The following is a 24,856-nucleotide window of genomic DNA, read 5'->3' on the forward strand; positions in this document are numbered from 1 at the left end:
GACTTTAAGAGCAAATTTCAGCTTCTCCTTGTTCCTCCAGCAAATACTGCCTAAATTTATTCACTAGCTAATTCAACGTTTTGTTGTCCTAACCAGGAAGCAGCCTGGCGACAGTGTGTGCAGGAACACATTGAGGTATAAATATAGGCCAGCATTTCCTTTGTTTCACGTGGAGATCTTCGATGTTATTCCACAGCAGCACTAAGTCATTGACAATCTACCACACAGACATACAACTGAGCACCTTCTTCAAAACCCCAGGTTCAGTGTGTCCACCTTCATGAAAGGAGACCAACAGTCTGACGCTCATGTCTTAACCAAGTCAGTGGCTCAAGACAGCTCACCTACACTGAAATAGAAATTGTACTTATAACTTATTTGAAACATTAATTTACTTGGACTTCAAAGAATATTCTACCAGAGGAAAAAGACTCAAGTTTTACATTATCACTACACAAATACTCACAGCTTATCGTGAAGCAGTTCTCCCAACTTCAGTTCTAAAAGAAGTAAAGAGAAGAGGTACTTTAATAACACAGTTAAGTTTAGGTTTCAAGACTAAGAGGAAACATGCTTGGATTACTTTAAGAATCATTTTCTAAGGACTGTCTAGCTTCTCAATGACCACAGAGAGAATTTCAAGAACATTATGAAGAGGGTCAAAAAAAACCAAAAACACAAAACCTACAAGGCTAAAAATTAACAAGCAAACAACCATCTTAATATTCCAGTAAAAATTTTTAAATTATTTTTAAAGTTACTAGCATATTTCAGTGCACTGTATGAAGTTTCCCTGCAAAAACAACTGTTTCCTCTTTTGTTTCTAAATCACATAGGGTCATCCTCTAACCTTTGCTGTTACAAGAACAGTGTCAAAATCACATTTAAGGATTCAGTTTTACTTAAATGTACAAAACACCTTGAGTAAACTGTTCATCCACAGTGTTCATGGGCTGGAATCAAAGTCAGTGGTAAAGCAATCCCAGCATGCACTAGGGTTCCATTCCAGTACAAAAGAAGAGAGGGAGAGATGGAATCAGAAAGGCCAATTGGGGTTTGGGGAGTTATGGGGTAGAGAGAGACAAAATCTTCAAACTTAGTTTTAAAATGAACCAGAGAGGGCTAAATCCAAGCGTCATATAGCACCCAAACTAGTGAGACTGCAGGGTAGGACTCTGGCAATGCTTCTAAGGCAGCCTGAGGGCTTTCAGTGTTCAGAGAAGAAGGCAGGAACCACTACTAAAGCATGTTAAATTACTAAAGCTTAAATGCTGCCTTTATTTTTTTATTCTGGACTATCCCAGGGGGGCAGTGAAGATGCTCGTGGGGTAGAGAGGGTGTAGATGACGTGCAAACTTGCAGGAACAAGCAAGAGAAACTGCAAAGGAAGCAAAGTTTATCATATCTACAGACCCAGCGACCAGAAGAAGCCATGGTGGGGGTAGGCTCTAAAGGAACTAGCAGGAACCACCCACAAGCCTCCTGTGCCACACTCCAGGAACACAGGGAACAAAGAGGCTAAAGAGAAAAGTTCCAACTCCTGCTCCTTCACTCTGCACCAGTGAGCCTGCTGGAGCCGGGGCAGGAGGGACCAAAAAGCCTGACCTTTGTCATCAGTTCCGCTGTGCCAGCAAACCAAACCCATTCCATAAGTGCCCTTTTTACTTCTTATTTAATGGGATTTCGCTCTTGCATGTGTATTGAGGACCAGGTGAGTTCAGGACTTTCCCTAAAGCCTTGATATATGAGAAGGAACTTGGTTCCTTGTCTAAAGCCAAGAACACGCTGGAGCCAGGACTTTGAGGGAGCTATGGTTTTAGATCCTAGGAGCTCAATTTTCCCACTCTTTGAGGGGTGTGGTTATTAGTCTCAAGGAGTCCTAGAGATGGGGCACACTTGACTGAGATATCCTGTGTTCCCTCTGGGTCACACTGCTTGATTACCTTCCTGCTGACTTTGTCCAATTGTTCCTCTGGAAGCTGTGTATCAGATGCTGTACTTCATAAGTCCAACTTCCCTATCTACTTGATTTTCTGATCCTGTTTTTTTTTTTTTTAAATCTTCCTATCTCAGAACCCTGTCACTGAAGGGGTCCAGATCACCTATGTCTCATGATGGCTTTCTTGTTTGTGCCTTACTCAACATTAGAGCTGCTCTTAGACCTCACCACCAGGGGAAGACTTCACTACACACATCACCCACACTTTCTTTCATCTTTATCCCTTCTTCTCCTTACTACTTAATTGTAACAGTCGTAGGTTTAACATTGCTCCTCCAAAAGGTCCAATCCCACAGTAATGGTGACCACTAAGAATGAGCTGGATGGGACCCTAGAGAACTCAAAGGATAATTTACGAATATTCAGAAACACAAACATGCAGGATGAAGAATGTGACAAGGAGTTCAGCAGAGAGCCACTAAGCTACTAAAGAAAAACTAATCTGAAATAGTGGGAATAAAAACTACAATACAGCAAATAAAAAGCTCTGAGCAGAGTCTCACCGACAGAGTGGATCAGAGAAGAGAATAGCTGGGCTGGAAAGCTCAGTAGAGGAACTGGACAGAAAGAAAAGGTATTTGCTGCCAAGCCCAATGACCTGAGTTCAATCCCCAGGACCCACATGGTAGGAGGAGGGAATCGATTCCTGCAATCTATACACACACACACCTCACACAAAAACGTATCTTTAGAACATAGTAAAATATGAGAAAGTACAAGTGATTATTCTGAGATAGGTAACATTAAGAAAGACCAAGTCTACAGTTTCTGAGCATAGAGGAATCTCATTAAAAATACATGTGCTTTAAAAAAAAAAAAAAAAAAAAAGGCCAATGAGCTGGCTCTGCTGGTGAAAGTGCTCAGTGCCAAGCCTGACAACCTGAGTTCCATCCCTAGGCCCCATGTGATGGAAGAAAATGAACTCCTCCCCCAACATACCCTCTGACATCCCTGTGCACACTATGGCATGCCTGGGAGTTCATGTGTGCTCCTGCAGAGGACCAAAATTTGATTCCTAGCTCACAGATGCCTTAAAATCAAACTCCAGGAAACCCAGTGTTCTTTTCTGGCTTCCTTGGGCATTTGTACGTGTGCATGCACACATGTAGGTACACAAACACACAAATAAAAATAAGAATTTTTTCTTTTTTTAAAAGAACCATAAGTAAAATTTCCCAGCTAAGAAAAGATACACCAATCCATATATCGAAAGCATTTAGAACACCAAAAAGACAAAACCAGAAAAGAAGCTGAAACTCTAAATACACAAAGGGGTTATACTGAAAGTGCTGAGAGCGAAGCACCACATCACACAGAAAGGCAGACAGACCCACCAGAGAGCAGGTAGTGCCAGGAGATCCTGGAAAGACGAATTTCAAGATCGGAACAATAGTCACTTGCCTAAATTACCACAGCCTGCAACACTGTCTGTCATAAAGGAAGGAGAAATAAGAACGTTTTACTATAATAAAAACAGACTAAAGGAATTTATAACAACCCAGACAACTTTACAGAAGATACCTGAAGGAATCCTTTAGGCTGAAGAGAGAAACAGCTATTTACAAAGCCGGAGAAGAATAACCATGCTAGAATAGTAATTAAGAAAGAGGAGAGGAATAAACACAACAAAACCAACAGAATAACATGACTAAATTCACCTTTCAATAAGAGATCTGAAAAGTAACAGAGACCAGTATTACTGAAATGTCATAGCTACTGTTATAATTCTGCGAAGAGAGACTGTCCTCAATAGGGTTACTACTGCTGTAAACAAACACCATGACTATAAGTAACCTGGGGAGGAAAAGGTTGATCTCACTCACAGCTCCTTATAATAGTCTAAAGAAGTGAGGGCAGGAACTCAAACATGGCAGGAACCTGGAGGCAAGAGCTAATGGAGGATTGATGCTTACTGGCTTACTCATGTCTTGCTTAGTCTGTTTTCTTATTGAGCCCAGGAGTGGTCACACCCAAAATGGCCTGGACTCTCCCCCATCCATCATTAATTAAGAAAATGTCCTATAGGTTTCCTAAAGCCTGATCTCATAAAGGCATTTTCTCAACTGAGGTTCCCTCCTCTCTGATGACTCTCTGTTTGCGTCCTGTTAATATTAAATTAGCCATCAGACACCATGACCAAGGTAACTTATTGTCTTTTGTTAAAGATTTATTTCTTTTATGTATGTGAGTACACTATAGCTATCTTCAGACACACCAGAAGGGGGCATCAGATCCCATTACAGATGGTTGTGAACCACCATGTAGTTGCTGGGGATTGAACACAGGACCTCGGTTAAGAGCAGTCAGTGCTCTTAACTACTGAGTCATCTCTCTAGCCCCAAGGTAACTTATAAAAGGGAGCATGTAACTGGGAGCTTGCTTTTAGTTTCAGGAGTGAGTCCATTTCCATAATGGCAGGATGGGAGCATGGTAGCAGTAGCTGAGAACTTACATTCTAGTCACAAGTTGGAGGCAGAGAAAGTAAGACTAGGCCTGGTCTGTACTTTTGAATCGCAAAGCCCACCCCAGTGATACAACTCCTCCTGAGGCTACACTTCCTAATCCTTCCTAAACCATCCACCAACTAGAAACAAGCATTTAAATGCATCATCCATTGGCATTCAACCATCACAAAAAGAACCGAGCCTGAAGAAATGCTTGATATAGGCAGTTCCACCCTGTGGAGGTGGTGGTTGCTGTTAAGAAAGCAGGCTGAGACCAGTGGCCACATGCCTTTAATCCAAGTAAAAGGCAGAGGCAGGTGAATCCGAGTTCAAGGCCAGCTGGTTTACATACACAGCTGTAGCTGTGGCTACCTAATTTTTGAACAAAGGTATCAAAACATACACAGGAAAAAGGAAGCTTATTCGGGAATGACATTGGCAGAACTAATTATTTAACTGCAGTAGAATGAAATTAGATGCTTATCTCTCATCTAGTACAAAACCAGTTCGAAGTAGACTGAAGAGCTTACTGCAAAACACACAACACCAAAACTGTTAAGGGCAGACAACCCAGATATTGGCACAGGCAAGAACTGTCTGACTAGCACACCAACTGCACAAAAGAGAGCCCCAGAACGGGTAAAGACACCATCGACAGAGGGAACACAGCCAATGAAAAAAGAGAAAACCCTTGCTCGTTATTCTTCACACAGGGGTTAATATCTAGAAATAAAGACCTCCAAGAATTAACTACCAAAAGAATAAGATGTCAAACAACGAATGGGCTAATGAACTGAACAGACCATTCTCAAGAGAAACTGGTACAAGAAATGTTCAGCAACTTAGTCACCACGGAAATGGAATTAAAGCTACTCTGCAAGTACACTTCACCCAGTCAGACTACCATCAAGAAGACGATGGTGACAAATGCTGCTATGCTTGGAAGGAACCAGGGACCCTGAGCTCACTGCTGGGGACTGAAAACCGCATAGAGTTATGGAAATCAGCCAGAGGTTTTCATAAATAAATACAAATAAATAAATAAATAAATAAAACAATCTAGAACCTCCACACTGCCCTTCTGCTTGAATGTGGGCATAAAACCAGAAGCTCTATCTCAGTAGATTAGAGAGGTACTCACACATCTCCTAGATGACCACCAACAGATAAACAAGTAACAAAAAGGTGATATATGCACTATGGAATTGTGCTTAGCCATAAGAAAAAACAAAATTTATAGGAAAACGGGTGAAAATAGAAAATAAATTATGTGAGATGACTGAGGCTCAGAAAGACCAACACTGTGAGTGCTGTCTCATGGGATCTAGATGGTCATTTAATACATGTATTTATGTGGGACTGGGTGGAGGTCAGGAATGAGTAAAGAGCCCACAGAAGGGCAGAGAGAGAGGCTCTGAAGAACAGAGGTGTGGAGGGTGGTAGGGCTCAAGCCACAGGACAGGACAGAGAAGACTATCGGTACAAAGAGAAGGAGGGAGGAAGGAAGAGTGAGAGTAAAAGAGAATCAACCAAAATTATGTGTGAAAACATGACAAGGAAACTTGTAACCTGTATGCTAATTTACATTATAAACATCAAGAAAATACATTCTCACTCTCAGGCTCAAAACCTTTCCCACTGCCCACAAAACAAGCTCAAACCAACAAGAAACTACAGCACTGAAGATTCTCACCTAAGAACTGTTCGGAAGCCAAGCAGAATTACTCAGGATCACCAAGACCCAGAATTCTCAAGGAGCTCTGGCTCAGACGGCTTGCCTCAACCTACAGCCACTTCCTCATCTTCACACAGAAACGAGGCTTTTCCTTTAAGACACAACTTTCCCTCTTCCCACTCAGGTCCATGACAACAGCCCTCCAATGTAGATTACTTAGAAGAAAAGCACACAATGACAGATGGGAACCATTTACTCACCCAACATGTGAGTGTAAAAACTACCAAATAGCACAGCTCTCCTCCTAGTAGACACAGAGCAGTGACTGACAGGGGAGACAGTCTCTCCACTATCTTCCACTATCTCTCTGAGACAAACTTTAAGTGGACAGAAGGCATGTGGTTACTAGCCTGGCTGGCTTCCTTCCTGGTGCAATGCCAGGTCTTCACTCCTCTCCTTCAGCAGTGTTCAAAAACACCTCGTTATTACCAAAGGCCTGGTTAGCAAGCAGATGAACCTGAATGTCCGAGCTGACCACTGTTCCCTGTGTCCTCACAGCTTACCCTGTCGCTCCACTCACTTTTCCTATCCAGCACCACATACCCTATGCCTTTACTCACTACAAGGTCTTGTATCTTCTCCTACTGCTTGTTCCTTCCCCTCGGCCTTCAGTCTCTCCTTTAAACTACAAACATGCTCATGTATATCACTTCTCTAAACATTTTTTGCCGGCAAGGGGGAGACTGCTTATTGCAGAGGGAAGTCTATTTCTCAGAACGATCTTGAGCTTCTCAGCTTTAAGTGATCCTCCTGAGTCAAACACCCAAGTAGCTAGGACTACTAATGGCACTACTAAGTTGTGCCACTAAACCTAGTTATTACTAAACACTGGACCTACTATGTGCCATACACAGGTCTACATTCTACAGTTATACAGTGATCTCTGTCACTGTCAAGTTTCTATCATGGTAAGTAAAGACAAACAACAAACTCCTCCACTCAGGTGATGAACACAGTGGCTCAATGTGGACAGCTTTAGCCCATCTGCTTACACCAGGAGAGATACATACCAAGTACAAAAGCAATACAGGGCGGTCTGATACAAAGTAGTTCAAGATGCAGGGAACCCAGTTCACACAGGCCCTGGCAGGGCACCCTGGTGATCAATGGGGAAAGAGTGACTGGAAAAGACAGGGCGGGAGGAAAAAAGTGAAGTCAGCAGTAATCGCAGACCAGAGCTTAGGAAACCATGGTGGAGGAGTCTGTGCATTACTCTACTTCCAATGGGAAGTCACCAAAGGATAAAAATCTCAAACCTGCAAAAATTCTTTTGTCCAATAAAGTGCTTGTACAGGTAGGCATTATTGTCATGTTAGCTTCTTTCCTTTCTTCTTTCTCCCTCTTTTTTTTTTTTTTTTTTTTTTTTTTTTGGTGAGACAGAGTCTCACTCTCACTAAACAGCCCTAGCTGTTCTGGAACTTATCTTAAAGACTAGGCTGGCCTCCAACTCAGAGATGGACCTGCCTCTGCTCTGGATCACTGGGGTGAAAAATGACGCCTGCTGTCATGGGTTATCTAACCTGTTGAAGTTAGAAGACTGTAGGAGAAAAACGTGTCATGGAGTTGTAAAGATGTAAAGAGAGCATTTGGTACACAATCATGAGGACCAGAGTTCAAATCCCAGCATAAGCCAAGATCCCTGAAAAGGCCTACAGCTACATCTACAAGGGATCTAATGCTTTATTCCGGCGTCCACGTGCACACCATTGTGTGTGCCCTCACACATATGTACAGATACACAAATAAAAATATCTCTCTTAAAAGACTCCAACATCTGTATTTAAAGTTTTACCCAATATACATTTGCTTTAGACCAAAAGTAAAAGCAGAGAGCAGAGAAACGCAGGGCTATCAACACTGAGCCAGACACCGTACTCTAGTCTGTAATCTCAGTACACAAGAGGAGCAGGAAATTCAAGGTCATCCTCCACAACTACTACAAATCTGATAAAATCACAAGGTTGTCTTTTTTTTTTTTTTTTTTTTTTGGCAAATCAAAGTTGAGAAAACACAGTTCTGGTCTTACTTGATCCCGCCCCAGGCTTTGAACCAAAAGTTCTCAAATTCAAACTCACTCACCTCGACAAGCATCTTCAAAATCCTGGGTTATGTCCACCCAGTTTGTGCTTTTTTCCATTTTTTCAGGGACACCGAGCTCCCATCCCGAAGAATCATCATCCACAGCGGCCTTCATAACCATTATGCCTGGAAAGTAAACACTGGTGTGAGGCAGAAGGGTATACCTTTGGCAGGGACAGGAGCTGCAAAACTGCCCCGAGTGTTGGGTGAAAGGCTTCCTAAACTCTGTAGGCAGACTCCTTTGAATCCTGCGAAAAAAAACAAAAACCAACCAAACAAAAACCAACCCTAGTTTTGTGCAATCAGACCTCGCATTTGGGGCTGCTGCTGCTCCTGTACTGAGATTCGCACCTTCCAAGGACTCAGTTTCCTGCAACTAGTTCAGAGACCTTCAAGCATCCCACCCCAAGACTCAACTCCAGAGACCCGGCTGTCAACACCGGCTTCCAGGAGCCAGAGCCACCCTCTCGGCTCAGCAGCAGCGGAGCATCCCCTTCACCTGGCGGGCTTCGCAAGACCGGGGCTTGGCCTCGCCCAGCAGACGCGTCCGCAGAGACCCTGGCCCGTGGAGCGAGCGCGGCCGAAGCGGGGAAGCGTCTACGCGGTGCGTCGCGGGGAACCGGCACCAGGCGGCTCTCGTCGCCCGGGCGACACGGGCACAGCCTGGCCTCGCGGCGCGCGCTCCCAACTCCGACCCGAGGCGCGGCGAGGAACCGACCACCGGTGCCTGCTCCCTGATATCCGCGCCCGCCCCGCACAGGTCACCCCAGGTATTTTCCCACGACCACCCGCGCCACCACGCACCGTCCGCACCGCGAGGATAACGACACCGACACCGCCGCCGCCGCCGCCGCCGCCCCCTCCCCTCTCAGCCCTGTCCCGCCGGCCGCGTGCACGCATGCGTACGCCCTGGGCGCGCGCCCCCACCCCCGACTCTCGGGAGTCCGCACACCGGCCACGCCCCCTCCTCACCTAGGCCGCCGCATCCGGGTAGATGAGCGTCCTCTCTTCTCGCGGGATTATAGCCCACCGCAAGACCGGAAGCCAGGCTCCATTTTTCTTCCCACCATCCCAGACGCGACCGTGGGCGGGACCCGAGAGAGGCGGAGCCTGGAGCCGTGCAGCCCGCCTCTTCCGGCAAGGCTTCTTGGGAAACTTTGAAAGGTGACTCAAGGGTGAAGGGAAAGGGTGGAGCTTCCGGGGAGCGGAACAGCCCGCCATATTGCTATTTTGTGAATGTGCAAACTGACTGTGTTTATGTCTTGCATTCAGCGCCCAAGGAGTTTGCAAAGGAAAGACTAATTAAACATTACATTGAGCTAGCAATTTTGTAACAAACTCATATGTTTTAGATTCTTCTTAATAAATCAGACATCAGGTAGATTTTGTGTGGGTATGGGTGGAGTTAGGAAAGGAACCCAGGTCCTGTATTAATGAAAAATAAAAAAAACTTAGAGGACTTGGCTGGTCCTAAGTATGGGGAAAGGAGGAGGTTTATTGTAGATATGAAGGAGAGCATAGCCAGAGTCGAAGACATCTGGGAGAGTCCAGAGGGAGCATGACCCTGAGCCGGTCCGCATGAGAGGAGAGCCGGGAGACCAAGGGGCCAGAAGGGAAAGGAGTAAAAGAAAAATCAAAATGGCTAGGAAGGGCAGCTGTGGGAAGTGCAGCCTAGGCCCTGTGCTGGAGAAATTTATGGAAGGGGGCCAGGCATGCCAGCCATAACTTCTACCAGATAGAAGACTGGAATTTTAGGAGAAATCTAGCATTCATGTCCTCTTATATATGTTAAATAGACACGTCAGTTAACATTTGTCCCAGGTTTGAGACCTAACACTGAGTAAGAGTACACAATAATCTATATCATCGGGCTATATCCTCAGGCTTCACGTTGATTGTTTAAATTTTTAAAAAAAGTATTTATTGCATGTAGTGTATTTCCCAGGGACAAGAACTTTGTTTTTATTAACACTATGTGTCCTAGCACATTAGCCATGTAGTTAGTTCTCAATATATGAAAGAGGAGAATGAGAAAAGAAATTGTAGGTGCTGGTTTAATGATCTTTTGGGACTCCAGAAGAAACATAAAAAAATGTGAATAGGGTTCATCTGACCTGTTCAATATTGTGTATAAGAGCATGACAAACACCAATTTTATAAAGATTCGTGGGGGTGGGTACTGGAGAGATAGATTATAGATTAAGAGTGCTTCTTGCTCTTCCGAGGAATTTACGTTTCATTCCCAGGACCCACTGGAGGCAGCACAACCACCTGTAAGTCTGGTCTAGAAGGGCACCAGCTACAGGTGCTGTGCACTCAAGTATACACATAAATAGACCTTTTAAAAATAAGAGGACATAAAACTCTGTGTTTGTGTGTGTGTGTGTGTGTGTGTGTGTGTGTGTGTGTGTGTGTGTTTCTCTGGGGATTTAACCTAGAACCAAATATTATTCTACAGTAAGATAATCCCTAACTCCCTCTCACCTCTAGATCACTTATTAACTATTACAACATACATGTCTTCTGAATGTTTGCTGTATTGTTTAGGGAAGGATCACTCCAATAATCTGTGCATGTTCATAATATTTTTCAGGATGTTTTTCAATTCTTAGCTGGATCCATGGCTGTGGAGTCCCTGTTTATGCTGGGCTGACTGAATTTCTGCCTTTTTCCTAATAAAGGTTTCTCTAGTCCTGACCACTGGCTTTCAAATGTGTTCCTAGCAGCGACATGTCCAATGCTGACATCACTGGATTTGTCTGGGCTTTTTGTATGAGCTGGTTTAGTTTCAGAGAGGAGGTATCTATAATCCAGGGCCTTCATGGATGGCTGTGCACACTGGGTCCTTCACAGCCTTAGTGTGGGCATCAAAAGCTCCCTAGAGCTTTACAACTCAACCCCGCTCTCAAAATCTGCCAGTTGCCAGGTGTTGAGTAGCAGGACACAAGGGAGGAAAATCTCAACTCCATTTTGACATGTTGCTGAACTCTCTTTTGCATGCAGTACTCTGTTTAGTTGGGACTACCCTTTTATCATCCATGCTGACAACTGCCCCTGGTCCCTCTGCCTTTCACAGTCTTCTCAGTGAATGGATCAGGGGCAAAGGGATGCCACACAACTGGGAAGAAGTCAGGTCTTAGGCTTTTTAAGCATTCATTCCTGTTTTAGCCTCACCCTGCCCTTCATCTCTAGAGATGCTTCTGTGAGTTCTTGAATGTGCCGTGGTGCAGATGTGTCCTGCAAATGACTTGATCCTTTTGGAGTAGCTGTTGTCAAGTCCCTCTGTCTGCCTAACTTTTCAACTGTATTGTCTACTTTTTTTCCTCCCGTTCCCTTTGCCCTTGTGCCTATTGCAGAGATTAACATTTTCACTCCTCCACATTGAATAGATACCTGGTCTTGTGATTGTGTCTGAACACACTACTGCTCAGTGTTCTTACTTATAAAACTGTAATTTTGTGTGTGGGGGGGTGCTGTGAATGAGACACCAGCCTCACCTGTGCCATGCTCATCTGTGAATGGGCACAGCCTCACCTGTGATTGGGCTCAGCCTCACCTGTGAATGGGAACCGCCTCACCTGTGCCATGCCCATCACTCAGCTACATCTCCAGTCGTCTTTTTACTTTTCCTTTCAGACAAGATTTGACTGTGTAGGCCAATCTAGCCTTGAACCTGTGATTCTCCTGCCTAGGCCTCTCCTGCAACCAAGTCCAGCAAGGGACAGACTATGTAACTCGCAGGCTTGTAAGAGTCAAGAATTTTATGAACTGCAAGGTCCCATAACGCATCACTCCTTTCAATGTTTTGAATCTTTATAATTACTTCTTGTCTAGTTTACTTGGCTCCACACAAGAGTGGGCTTTAGTACTTTGCTCTGTCACATTCAGGGAATAGTTAACAGTTGTGGAACCCACTTTAAACATATATGGAGAAAAAGACCTCCATGCAGCTGTGTCTTTAAAACCTTACTTTGTAAGCTTGGGTTTTTAAAAAGCTGTCATCATGTTTTAGCATCTGCATTTCACAGTTATTCAAGCAATAATGGGGAAAATGTTTTAGGTTGCCTTAAATGCAGTTCTTCAGGCACTTAAAGATTTGGGGCACCCTTCTAATGATTGTCAGCACGGATAAGATAAAAATTCTATATTTCAGAATAAATTGAACCAAACGAGAAGCTTGCATGAGACCCCAGTGTCCTGAGTCTATGGACCCTATGACTTGAGTCTTGGAACCCTGGCTAGGGGCCATGAGGGGCAGAGGAAGAATGGGTGCATGGACACACATGGGAAAGCTGGGATCAGTTAAGAGTTTTCCACCCTGCTGAGACTCAGAGCCTCCATGCACTTATTGGGTGCAGCACAGGGGGAGGGCTTAGCTGGTCACACAGGAGGCATAAACACCTAGGAGAACAAAGCTGAAGCTACGACTATTTGCACACACTACTGATCATACCTGGACTCAGGAGGAGAGCTTTGTCACCCCATCCAGGGACTTGGTTTTGCCAGTGTCCTATGAATCGGAGATCTTAGAGTTCTTTACATGGCTGTGTTTAAGTCTAGAGCACATAGTCACTGAGGGTTTTCTCTACTCCAAATTCCTCATTGTATAAAGTCATATTTGCCCTTTACTTGGGACTGTCTTAGTTAGGGTTTCTATTGCTGTGAAGTAACACCATAAACTCTTATAAAGAGTTTAAGTTAAACTTTTATAGATATTTAATTTACTACTAATAAATATTTAATTAATAAAATAATAAAATAAATAATCAACATTAATACATAACTTATAGCTTAGAGGTTTAGTCTATATCATGGTGGACAAGCATGTTGGCTGGCAGACATGGTGCTAGAGAATAGCTGAGAGTTCTACATCTTAGTGCACAGGCAGCAGGAAAGCCAAGAGCCCACTAAGCCTGGGCTTTAGCTTCTGAGACCTCAAAGCTCACCTACTAGTGACACACTTCCTCTAACAAAGCCACACCTCCTAACAGTGCCACTCCCTATGGACCAAGCACTCAAACACTTGAGTCTTTGAGGGCCGGTCCTATTCAAACCACCACAGGTACTTTAAAAAGCTATAAATGGGTCATTTTATCTTTTAAAAATTAAATATGAATGATCGCTCTAATCTGTCTGACTCATATATATCTGACTTAGTCTTTGGAGAACGCTGTTCAAATTTTAAAAGAGTAGCCAATAATGAAGGGCGTTTTACATTTATAGCATAGTACATTGCCATGTTTCTCTGCCAATTTGTTTTTAAATTTTTTTTAGATTTACTCATTTGCTTATTTTATGTATGTAAGTATCTTTCCTGCATGTATGCATGTGAGTGCCTGGTGCCTGCAGAGGTCAACAGAGGGCAATGGATCTCCTAGGACTGAGCTACAGATGGACGTGAGCTGCCACATGGGGACTGGGAGCTGAGCCTTGGTCCTCTAGAAGAACAGCTAGTGCTCTTAACTCTTCAGTGTAAAGGTGCTGCTTTCTGTGCCCACTTTTGCTCTGAATAATGGGCAGGGATACCTTTATATTTATCAAAAACTTCAGGCTCTATAGTAGGGCAGCTTCTATGCTATTCTAACCTGACTATGGTGGCCTGGCCCACTTCACTGCCATATGGTCCATTACCAATCATCTTGTATCCTCCTCCTTCATCCATGACCCCATGATAGCTCCCTCAGTTATCACCCAAGGCATACACACACACACACACACACACACACACACACACACACACACACTCTGCCCCCATGCCTCTTCAGCTCTTTACTGATCAATTAGCCAAAGTCAGAACTGCAACCAGACCTCTGGGTACAGAAATCAGCATTTGAACACACAGTGCACAAAAAAAAAAATCCCCCAATAGTTCAAGCTATGTACCATTATTTTTATAATATACTTGAATACAAACAAATTTAATCTATACTCATTTGTATTGTTAAACAAGAATACATCATATAACATGTTATATATATATATATATATATCTCACAAGTTGCTTCTCCTGATTAATCCAGAATATATGTAATATAACGAGAATAGACAATTGAGAAGTAGTGGTGTATGTCTATAATTCCAGCACTTGGGATGCTGAGGCAGGAGTATCATGAGATCAAGGTTAGCCTGGGCTACATACTGAGACACTGCTTGTTTTAAAGAGAAAATATGGCTCAGTGACAACTGGAAGGTGTACCTAGTGAAGCATCCCACAGGAAACCTATGTCAACACCTATTCTTACAAAAATGGATATGCAAAAAAAAAAAAAAAAAAAAAAAAAAAAAAAAAAAAAAAACCATCCATGTATATATTATGGATGTGAAGAGGTATGTTACAGACCATGATTGGCAACGTTAGCACTACTTTTTTATCTCCATAGAACATGCAAGAATTAAAGCTGTTGGAAACATAGCTATATATGAAATGGAGAGTTAGTGAAGGTTCTAAGAGCAATGTCAGCTATGGTAGACATGGCGCACCATCAAAGACTCACTGTAGTGTTTGTCAGAGCCCAGACTCTTCTGTTAACCTTTTTCTGTCCCAGCTGCTGTGAAGAGTAGACAGGGCACACCCACTCACAGCTCTTCAAGGAGCCAAGACCACCACCACGAACACTCCTTCTGGGAACAGGCTCTTCTAGATAAGAACTTCTAAACAGAGGCAGGCTATGGCTGACAGGACCTTTAGGGGACTAACTAGGCCTAGTATTCTTCCAGAATCTCTTATCTAGAAATGTCCATGGGACTTTCTAACACCTGCCACAGCAGAACTGGGTCTAGGCTGATAGATAGCAGCCAACCTTGGGCCAGTTGCCAAGTCCTGCAACAGGGTGGCCAAGTTGCTTCTCCCAATTAATCCAGAAAAGCTGAAGAGGAAAACCAGGAGACTCGAGGCAGCCCAGGACTTGAGTACAATGGGCATGACAAGGCACCTTTTAATTATTATGCATCCTTTCATAACAGAGTTATAAGTTTCCATGTCAGTGGGAGTCCTATGCCATAGACAGCATGTTCAAGGTTTTATAAAGCCCAGCAATAGAATTCTTCTTCATGATATCCTCACATAACCTTAATTCAAACCCCAACAGTACATCTCTTCCTCCCTACTCAATAAGGGAATAGACCCTCCCCCCTGGAACTGCCTTTAGAACTCCACAGGTGTGAATAGCACAACAGCAAAACCTTTGCTTGCACAATGACACCATCTCTATTTCTCTCTGAAACACATTCCTTTCAATGATGCAACTATTACAATAAAACGCTGATTTACAAAAAACTTAGTTTGGGATGGAGAGACTGCTCTGTGGCTAAGAGCACACACTGCTCTTGCAAAGATCTGGTTCCCAGCACCCTGTGGTACTCAGAGCCACCTGTACCTCCAGCTCCAGGTTCTCTGATGCCCTCTTCTGCACACACAAGCACATACTTCTCCCAATATACCCATACCTGTAATAAAAAGCAAAGTTTGTTAACCAATATATATCAGCTCTTTCCAGAGTGCTTGCACATCTTTAATCCCAGCACACAGGAGGCAGAGAAGGTAGGAGAAGCTGTGTAAATTGGAGGCCAGCTTAGTCTACATAGTGAGTTCTAGACCCACCAGGGCTACACAATTAAATCATGTCTCAATAAAAAGTAGAAAAAAAGTATGATTAACATGGTTTTAGTATTAAAAGTCCTTACATACAAAAGCAGCAGAGGCAGCCAGATCTCTGTGAGTTCTATGCCAGCCTGTTCTGTATCTTGAGTTCCAGGAGAGCTAGAACTAAAGAGACCTTGTCTTAAGAAACAAAGTAACAAAATCAGCTCACAACTCCTTAAATGATCAAATGGAAATGTGGAAAGTGTAGTCTTCTCTTTCTGCAAAATTCTTTAGTCTTTTATACCAGTTTAATTTGGGGGAGGGCCCAACAGTCTCTTGCAAATGCAGAAGCAGCCCTGTCTGTGTCTCAGAAAGGTAGCTAGCAAAGGTAGGGGAGCCAGACAGAAAATACACATCTAGAAAAGTGGAGTTGCTTCAATGGGAGGCAAATTTTATCTTTAAAGTCAATAGATGTTGCACAAATTGGAAACTAAGTTTTTAATGCTCTTTTGTCCTTGAAGGAGTGATTTACATTAGCCAGGCAAACCTGTAAGCCTAAGAACCTTGAAGTCATTTACCTAAAAATGAATATTTCACTGAGAGTAAATAGTAGTTTCTCCCTTTAGAGCACAGTATAAATATTAGCATCTAAGACAATCTGTATTGTTAAAAATAACTCTCTCTGCATGCCTAATCCCCACTCCTCATAACACCAACCAATTAACCAACCAATCAACCAACTAAAGACAAAACAAAACCAAAAACACAAAGTTCTTTTGTTTGTTTGAAAGAAAGGAGTTAAGAAAATAAACAAGACTGGGCACTGTGAGCAAACTCCTTTAATCCCAGCAGCACTGGGGGAGGCAGGGGTAGACAGATCTCAGAAAGCTTGGGGTTGTCCTGAGGACAACCAGGTCTACACAGTGAAACCCTGTTTCAAAGAAAAGAAAAGAAACAAAGAAAACATTATTATTGTCACAGTGCATATGTAACATATGTATCATATACTGCCTTGAGTGATGTTAATTTTAAAAATGCTAACCCTTAAATGACTCATTTGTTCAAACCTTTCTTCATCAAATTCGTTATTGAATAGCCAAAAAATACAGACTCATGAGGTTTATGCCTCACTATGTGCTCAAGTTAGGTTACATCTGTAGGCGTACTTTTTGGCTACTTTATTGGATTCCTATATCTACCTCCCTTCCAACCCTTATTTCACCCGATCCCTTTCAACACCACAACACTAGGTAGGAGAGAAAGAAGATTATAGGGGAAAAGGGGTATATACCTCTTCAGACTATTTCCTGCTGATTAGAGACGTTGATTTCCTTTGGGCAAGTACAGTCTTCATTGTCAGCAACCAGCAATTACAAAAGCAGCAACAGGAACAGCAGTGAGTGGTGCAGCCACGGGGGAGGGCAGCAGCCACCCTCTAGAGGCTCGAGCATTTATGCCCTGTAAGAGTCCTCAGAACGCCAAGCATAAACCATCGGCAGCTGGCAAAAATCACACCCTTCCTACGACACAAGACAGGTCATAGTAGCTGTGCACAATCTGAAGCAGCCCTATATCCCACACCTGGGATTAAAACAACAGCATTCATCCAATACTAATATGAATTTAAAGTAACAAAAAATATTAAAGTCTTACCATTAATTAAAAACAAAAACAAAAACATTCACACAGCAAAACTGTGTTTTCCAAGAAACAAAAGTTCTCACTACATAGATCTCTTCTTAATTAGAAAAGTACCTACCTGGGTGTCTAATTCTCCCACAAGCTCCCTTAAGGAAAAGGAAGACTTCTTCCTCACTCCTCCTATCTGTCGAGCAAGGGCCCTCCACCAAGTGTCTGATTGGAATTTCAGAACGGTGTGCCGATGGTCTTGGGAACATGAAGCCTGGGTTGAGACGTGCAGCAAGGGATAAAGTCACATGCCATTGGATTCGTTCTTAGATCCCTTCATCAATCTCTTAGAGTTAGTCCAGTTTGTATTAAAAGTCAGGAGAGGAACCACTTAGAACCAAAGGTCATGATTCAAAACTCCATAAAGAACACTTACTCACAAACACTTAGCAAACCCCAGAAAAGCAGTCCAAGTCGACATCAGTAATTCTCTTTATCTCCCAAGAAATGATGGGAACATCCCTCAGTCATGTTCCCTAACCCTGCAGTCTATTCACGCAATGAAAGAATGAATTCCACTGAATCAGGGTTGTTGCTCCATGTGGCATAAAGCATCCTGGTACCTACAAATCCATGGGCATGTCTACTGCCATGGTTTCAGGTCCTTCTGAAGAACATCAGAGTTCTGGTAGCCGCAGAACACCTTCACCTCAGTCTCTTAGACCAGCACCCTGGGAGCCTCAGATGAACTTCATAGTGATGCTGAATACGTGGGAGGCTCCTGGGCTAAATCTCTAAAAGCCTTTAGAAAAACATATATTTTTCATATTTAGAACCACAGTTGAATTTCTCCAAATCCAGCACCACGCCAATGCGATGTCTCTTACTATTAATTTATTAACTTTTTTTGAGACAGGCTCTCCCTCCACCTTCCTAGATGCTGAGAGTTTGGATATGCAGCACAAAAATGGATACCTATAGCCATCCTTTAACAATTACAACGGTAGTAGTGTATGTGTGATTACAGTAACACGCCACTTCCTGTACACGATTCTGAGGGGTTTTCTCCCATTGAAGATTAAGAGAATGGAGCTCCCAGGAAGTTCCAAGAAACCACATAAAGAAAGAGAAGCAAGGCCTAGAGGCTACTGTCCCTGGGGAATACCTCACAGGGGCCTCAACTGCCATTTGAGCTCTAGGGCTCAGCTTAGCCTTAGTGACTTGAAGTCACTAAACATGAGCCACTCCAACCACTAAGGCAAGAACAGAGCAACAGCAAAAGCTGTTTCAGACCCTTTCTTTCTGTTACATCTGAGCCATGACTGTTCTGAACTTTTCTACAGAGCATACAAAGTGTGTCCCCCAACCCATAAGGATAGTGGGATTACATGTGCTGCCAGCCCAGAATTCATATCTGTGCTTTATACTGTTGTGGGCGTCAGCCAGCATAAATACATACATATGTATGTCTGATGTATGTACACACACACACACACACACACACACACACACACACACACACACATATGTAACATTTTCCTATTTTTGCTTTTTATGTCAATTTGCAGAGACTGGAATCAGTCTTGACAATTCTGATTTAGCTCAAGGGTGCACTGGATTACACGTTCTTCAACACAGGAAATGAGAGAATAAGAGAGGATATTTTTGAGGAATTAAATTAGGAAAAAAAAAAGATTAGGGGCCAGATAGATGACTCGGCAAAAGCATATTCTTGCAGAGCTCCGAATTTGGTTCTCATGTCGAGCAGTTAACAACTGCTTGTAACTCCCATTCCAGGGCATCTGATGCCTTCTTATATCATACTCTGTGGTCTCCATGGGCACCTGCACACACATGTGCACACCCAAACACAGACCCACACACATACATGTAACTAGAAATAACAAAATCTTCTAAAAATAGAAATTACTTAACAAAATTGTATTGAGGAAGAGAATTGGTAGAATGAATCAGTCTGTCTGCCTATCTGTCTATCTGTCTATCTATCTATCTATCTATCTATCTATCAAAAAGGGACTTACTAGAGTAGCTTACAGGCTATGGCCCAGCTAGTCCAACAATGACTGTTTACAAGTGGAGAAGCCAAGAATTCTGTCGTTATTTAGTTCACAAGTGTCATGGTTTGTATATTCTTGGCTCAAGGAATGACACTATTAGGAGGTGTGGCCTTGTTGGAGTAGGTGTGTCACTGTGGGCATGGGCTTTAGACCCTCATCCTAGCTGCTTGGAAGCCAGTATTCTGCTAGTAGCCTTCAGATGAAGATGTAGAACTCTCAGCTCATCCTGCGCCATGCCTGCCTGAATGCTGCCACATTCCCACCTTAATGATAATGGACTGAACCTCTGAACCTGTAAGCAGCCCCAATGAAATGTTGTCCTTATAAGAGTTGCTTTGGTCATGGTGTCTGTTCACAGCAGTAAACTCTAAGGCAGTAAGACTGGATATCCTCAGATGACCTTCAGTAGACTCTGGAATCCTGAAGTAGGCTCTAATGCCAGTGAAGGAATGGACTTGCCAGTGAGAGCCAGAGCAAGCAGGTAGAAAGCAAATTTGCTCCTTCCATGTTCTTTAGATGGGCTGCCAGCAGAAGGTGTGGCCCAGAGGAGAGGTGGATCTTCTCACCCCAAAGTTCCTGATTAGAAGTGGGTCTTCCCACTTGAAATGATTTAATTAAGAATGAAATCCTTCAGGCTGGAGAGATGGCTCAGTGCTTAGGAGCACTGACTGCTCTTCCAGAGGTCCTGAGTTCAATTCCCAGCAACCACATGGTGGCCCACAACCATCTGTAATGATATCTGATGCCCTCTTCTGGTGTGTGTGTGTGTCTTTTAAAGGGAATCTTAATGTAAATATCTGATATACAGGTTACCTGATATGTAACCCCAAAGGAGTACCAACCCACAGGTTGAGAACCACACTTCTTTAGAGCATTCCATCTTGTTTTGAGATACTTTTTCACTTGGCCTGGAACCTTAGTAAGCTCAAATGTGTATGCAGTGACCCCTTGGGGTCTGTTTGTGTCTGCCACCCTGGCACTACACTCAGGTTACATGGTTCTGAATACCAAACACTTGTAACTCAGCTAGTATCTTCCAGGCATTGTAACCAGCAAGCTGTTGGGCTTTGATTGTGCATGTGTGTGTGATTATTCAGTTTGATATTCAGGAAAGCTATGGAGGTGTGGTGTCTGGATTCGTACATAACACCAAGTCTTGTTTGGTAGTGCTTTGTGGTGCAGCTTCGGAATTTTTAGAGGGTGAAGCCTTAGTGGAGGAAGTACATCACTGAGGGTGCACTTTAAAAATTTAAAGCCTGGCCTCACTTGCATTTCGCTCTCTCTGCTTTGTGTTGTGGCCAGCAATGTGATTTCTTGGCTTCCTATTCCAAAGGCCACACCCCCAGTCTGCTGCTATGTTGTCCCTGCCTTTACTGACTTCGTTTCTCTCTGAAACCAGAAGCCCAAATAAACATCTTCTATTATAAATTGTTATTGGTGTTTTATGAAAGCAATAAAAAGTACCTAATATAGGGGGTTACTTTAAAAATTAAAACTTTTATCTTGGACATGAGTGATGGGCAGGTAGAATTAGCTTCAGAGGTTTAAGTTGCCCTGTGATCTTTTTTTTCCTTTAAAATGGGAGAAATGTCTATTTGTTACTTTGTTACTCTCTGTCTTGACCCCTATTAAAATGTACATTTCTGTCTTGCTGTTGAGACAGTCTCCATCCTTAAGTAACCCAGGCTACCCACAAACCTGTACCAGTTCTGTTGCCTCGGCTACTCACATGCTGGGATTTAGCCTTTGCCACTAAGTCTGGCAGTCCCTAATTACTTTGAACAATTTAGTCAAATCATATAACTGCTCTAAATTTGAAAATTCAATATTGAAATATTTTACTCATCTCTCCACATAATTAGAATTTAACATCCCAAGTTGATAGGACTGACTACCTTGCCAGTAACTTATTTGTTAGTGTTAAAAAATGAAACAATGTGACTAACTTGTTGAAAAATAAAAAAGACTTAATTTGGAGTAATTTTTTTCTGTATGCAGTGACTGCAATGTTCTTGTCATTTCTTCCCAAAATAAAAAGTATACTTTGTAATTCATTGAAATAGCAACAGCAAGTTTATAGATATAGAGATAGAGGTAGATAGATAGATAGATAGATAGATAGACAGACAGACAGACAGACAGACAGACAGGCAGACAGGCAGATTTGTGGTGGTTTGAATATGTTTGGCTCATGGGAAGTGGCACTGTTAGGAGGGGGTGTGGCTTTATTGAAGGAGGTGTGGCCTTGTTAGAGGAAGTATGTCACTGTGTGGGTGGGCTTTGATGTCTTAATGCTCAAGATCAGCCCAATGTAGAAGAGAGTTTCCTTCTGGCTATCTTTGTATCAAGACATGGAACTCTAGCCTTCTCTAGCACCAAGTCAGCCTGCATGATGCCATGCTTCCCACCATGATAATGGACTGAACCTCTGAAACTGTAAACCATCCCCAACTAAATGTTGCCCTTATATAAGAGTTGCCTTGGTCATGTTACCTCTTCACAACAGTAATAATATAATAAATTATATCTTATAATATATAATATGTAATATACCATGTATTATATAGTTATCTATTATATAATTATATATTAATATATTTATAATATATAATATAGTTATATTATTTACACAGTATATAATATATAATATAATTATATTATTTGTATAATCTATTTATTAAATAGGCAAATTTATATGCTGGAATACAGAAAACAACATATTAAAACCATGTTTCATTAATCTGTGTACCAGATAATATGTATATAAACTAAATAATATCATAATCTGAAGTCCATTTAGGTTACTAGGTTTCTTTTCTTTTTGTCAATCAACCTGTTCACCCATCATCCACCCATCATTCATCCATCCATCCATCCATCTATCCATCTATCATCTACCCATCATCCATCATCTACCCACCCATCCATCATCCATCTACCACCCATCAACCACCCATTCATCTATCCATCCATCCATCATACACCCATTCATCTATCCATCCATCATCCATCCATTCATCTTCCACACACCCATCCATCATCCATCCATCCATTATCCATCCATCAACCACCCATTCACCTATCGATCCATCATCCATCCATCTATCATCCATCCATCAACCACCCACTCACCTATCCACCCATCCATCATCCATCCATTATCCATCCATTATCTATCTATCCATTTATCCATCCATCATCCATCTATTATCTATTTATCCATTTATCCATCCATCCATTCATCCATCCTCCATCTATATATCCCCTCCTTCCTTTTTTTACGTCATCAGAAAGCACTTGCATCCCTACCTCACCAGCCGCATGCCCTTTATTTTTCTTTAGAAATAGTTTATGCTATCACAATCTGTCCTGTATGTTAGTGAGTTATGCGTGTACAACTTGAAACCATGAACTGTCAACACTGCAAAGCAGCACTGTGACATAAACTTCTGGTTAATATTAAGAAGGAATGCCAAGGTCTACGTTTGTCTTCCACCTGTAATATATCGTTGGGTGTGTGTACCAGTAGATAATGGTTAGAAGCCTAGTATGGTGTCATGCTTGGCATCTCAGTGGAAGCAGGAGTTTAGAGTCATTCTGCCTACCAAGTAAGTTCAAGGCCAGCCTGGGTTACATTATAACCTGTCTCAAAAAGATAAACAAATGAAACTATTAATAGAATAAGCACTCTGCAAAAATAAAAAGATGTACAAGTGCTATTTTTATAAAATAGCATATAATGTGGTTGGAGGGAGCATCTAGATGGGCCCATGCTGAGAACAATTAGGCTCAGAACAGTCCTAGTATAAAAGGTGCTTTATTGGGGGAAGGGAGGGGACTCTAGAAAGGGGTAGAGACAGAGAGAAGAGAGGAAGAGGCTGATCAGGAACTTGAAGGGACAGAGAAAGTAAAGGAGTAGGGAGATAATATAAGAGATGGAGGGGGGGAGAGAGAATATGCTCTTCTTTTTTAAAATTATATTTTCTTTTTTCTTAATTAAACAATCTTATTTTAAAAACAGAGATAAATGTACAGATTTTAAAAGCATTTTTGCATAAAACTATATGAATATATTTTTGTCAGTACTTGATATTTTTTAAAGGTTTGATAGTATGCATTGAAATCTTACTAGTTACAATGAGCATAAAGTACATGTAAAACAAAACATAACATGGAAATAGTCAAAGTTTTCTTGGTGTGTAAAGATTAAACATAATGATTTTTAAATACCAAGAATTGCCACAAGGCTACATTTTTAGCTCTTGAGTTATTAATGATTTGAGGTCTAGGTTACCACACTCTGAGAGGGTGCTATACACTTATTTATTTATTTGAGCTTCATATGGTCTGTGAGTTGTTTCTTGGGTATTCAGAGCTTTCTGGGGCTAGTATCCAATTTTCTTAAGTGAGTATATATTATGTCTGTTCTTTTGTGAGTATGTTACCTCACTCAGGATGATATTCTCTAGATCTATCCATTTACCTAGGAATTTCATAAAGTCATTGTTTCTAATACCTGAGTAGCACTGCATTGTGTAAATGTACCACAGTTTCTGTATCCATTCATCTACTGAAGGACATCTGGGTTCTTTATGCTCTTCTTCTATACCTGGTTCCTGGCTTGTACCTGGCAAGTAGAGATGCAAGCTGTTGCTAGGTAGCTGTTGGGAGAGCCTAGAGGAATTGCTAACAATAACAATAGCAGCTTTAAGTCATCAGTGTTTGCTGTTTGCATAAATTTAAATAAGGGTAAATGTTTTTTTTTTTTTTTTCTTAAACAAAATCTCAGTCATTTGATATTACCAAAGAAGACTCAGGAGCCAGCTGCTGGAGTGAAAATCTGCTTACTGAGAGACAGAATGCCCCCAGCTGGCCTTTCTCCTCAGCTGAAGTCCCAGCAAATCCTCTTCTCTTGTGCTGTCTCAAAAAAACTCCTTCAAATGCGACGTCTCTCCCTTCTCCCTCATGGCATCTATCCATCCTCCTGGCTCCCCCTTACTTATGGGCTTAAATTTTTTTTCCATGTTCACTTCCTGTCAACTGGTTGCTTGCTCCACCTCTCGACCTCTCCTGATTTTATTTAATCTTGTTTACAATAGTTAAGCAGAAAGCTCTTGGATTAACAGTGCGTGCTGAGGCTGAGTCACACCACAACTAAAAAGAGGCCTTTTTTTGTTTGGTTTGTTTTTGCAGTAAATAACATAATCTCAGGGTTTGCAGTTTGATCAAATATCCTATAACAGGTAAAGGGTGTATTAAGGGAGCTACAGTTATTGGTTGGCCTTTTACCAAAAACAAATTTGCGTTTTC

General features: G+C 42.2%; 1 protein-coding gene across 2 annotated transcripts in view; it reads right to left on the reverse strand.

Moving 5' to 3' along the window:
* Positions 1–9,333, reverse strand: part of NAA35 (N-alpha-acetyltransferase 35, NatC auxiliary subunit) — a 47,151-nt gene extending 37,818 nt beyond the window's left edge. The window contains exons 1-3 of one of the 2 annotated variants that reach the window (XM_080911766.1): positions 9,230–9,333; positions 8,258–8,383; positions 467–500 (exon numbers count right to left, since the gene is read on the reverse strand). In XM_080911766.1, coding sequence (XP_080767892.1) covers positions 467–500; positions 8,258–8,378 — 155 coding nt within the window. In that variant the 5' untranslated portion in view covers positions 8,379–8,383; positions 9,230–9,333. Of the gene's footprint in view, positions 1–466; positions 501–8,257; positions 8,384–9,061; positions 9,163–9,229 lie in introns of those variants that run through there. The other variant, XM_080911767.1, reaches the window with a different exon arrangement.
* Between the last annotated feature and the right edge of the window lie 15,523 nt (positions 9,334–24,856).

This window comes from Micromys minutus (genome assembly GCF_963924665.1).
Source record: "Micromys minutus genome assembly, chromosome: 1".
Taxonomy (NCBI): Eukaryota; Metazoa; Chordata; class Mammalia; order Rodentia; family Muridae; genus Micromys; species Micromys minutus.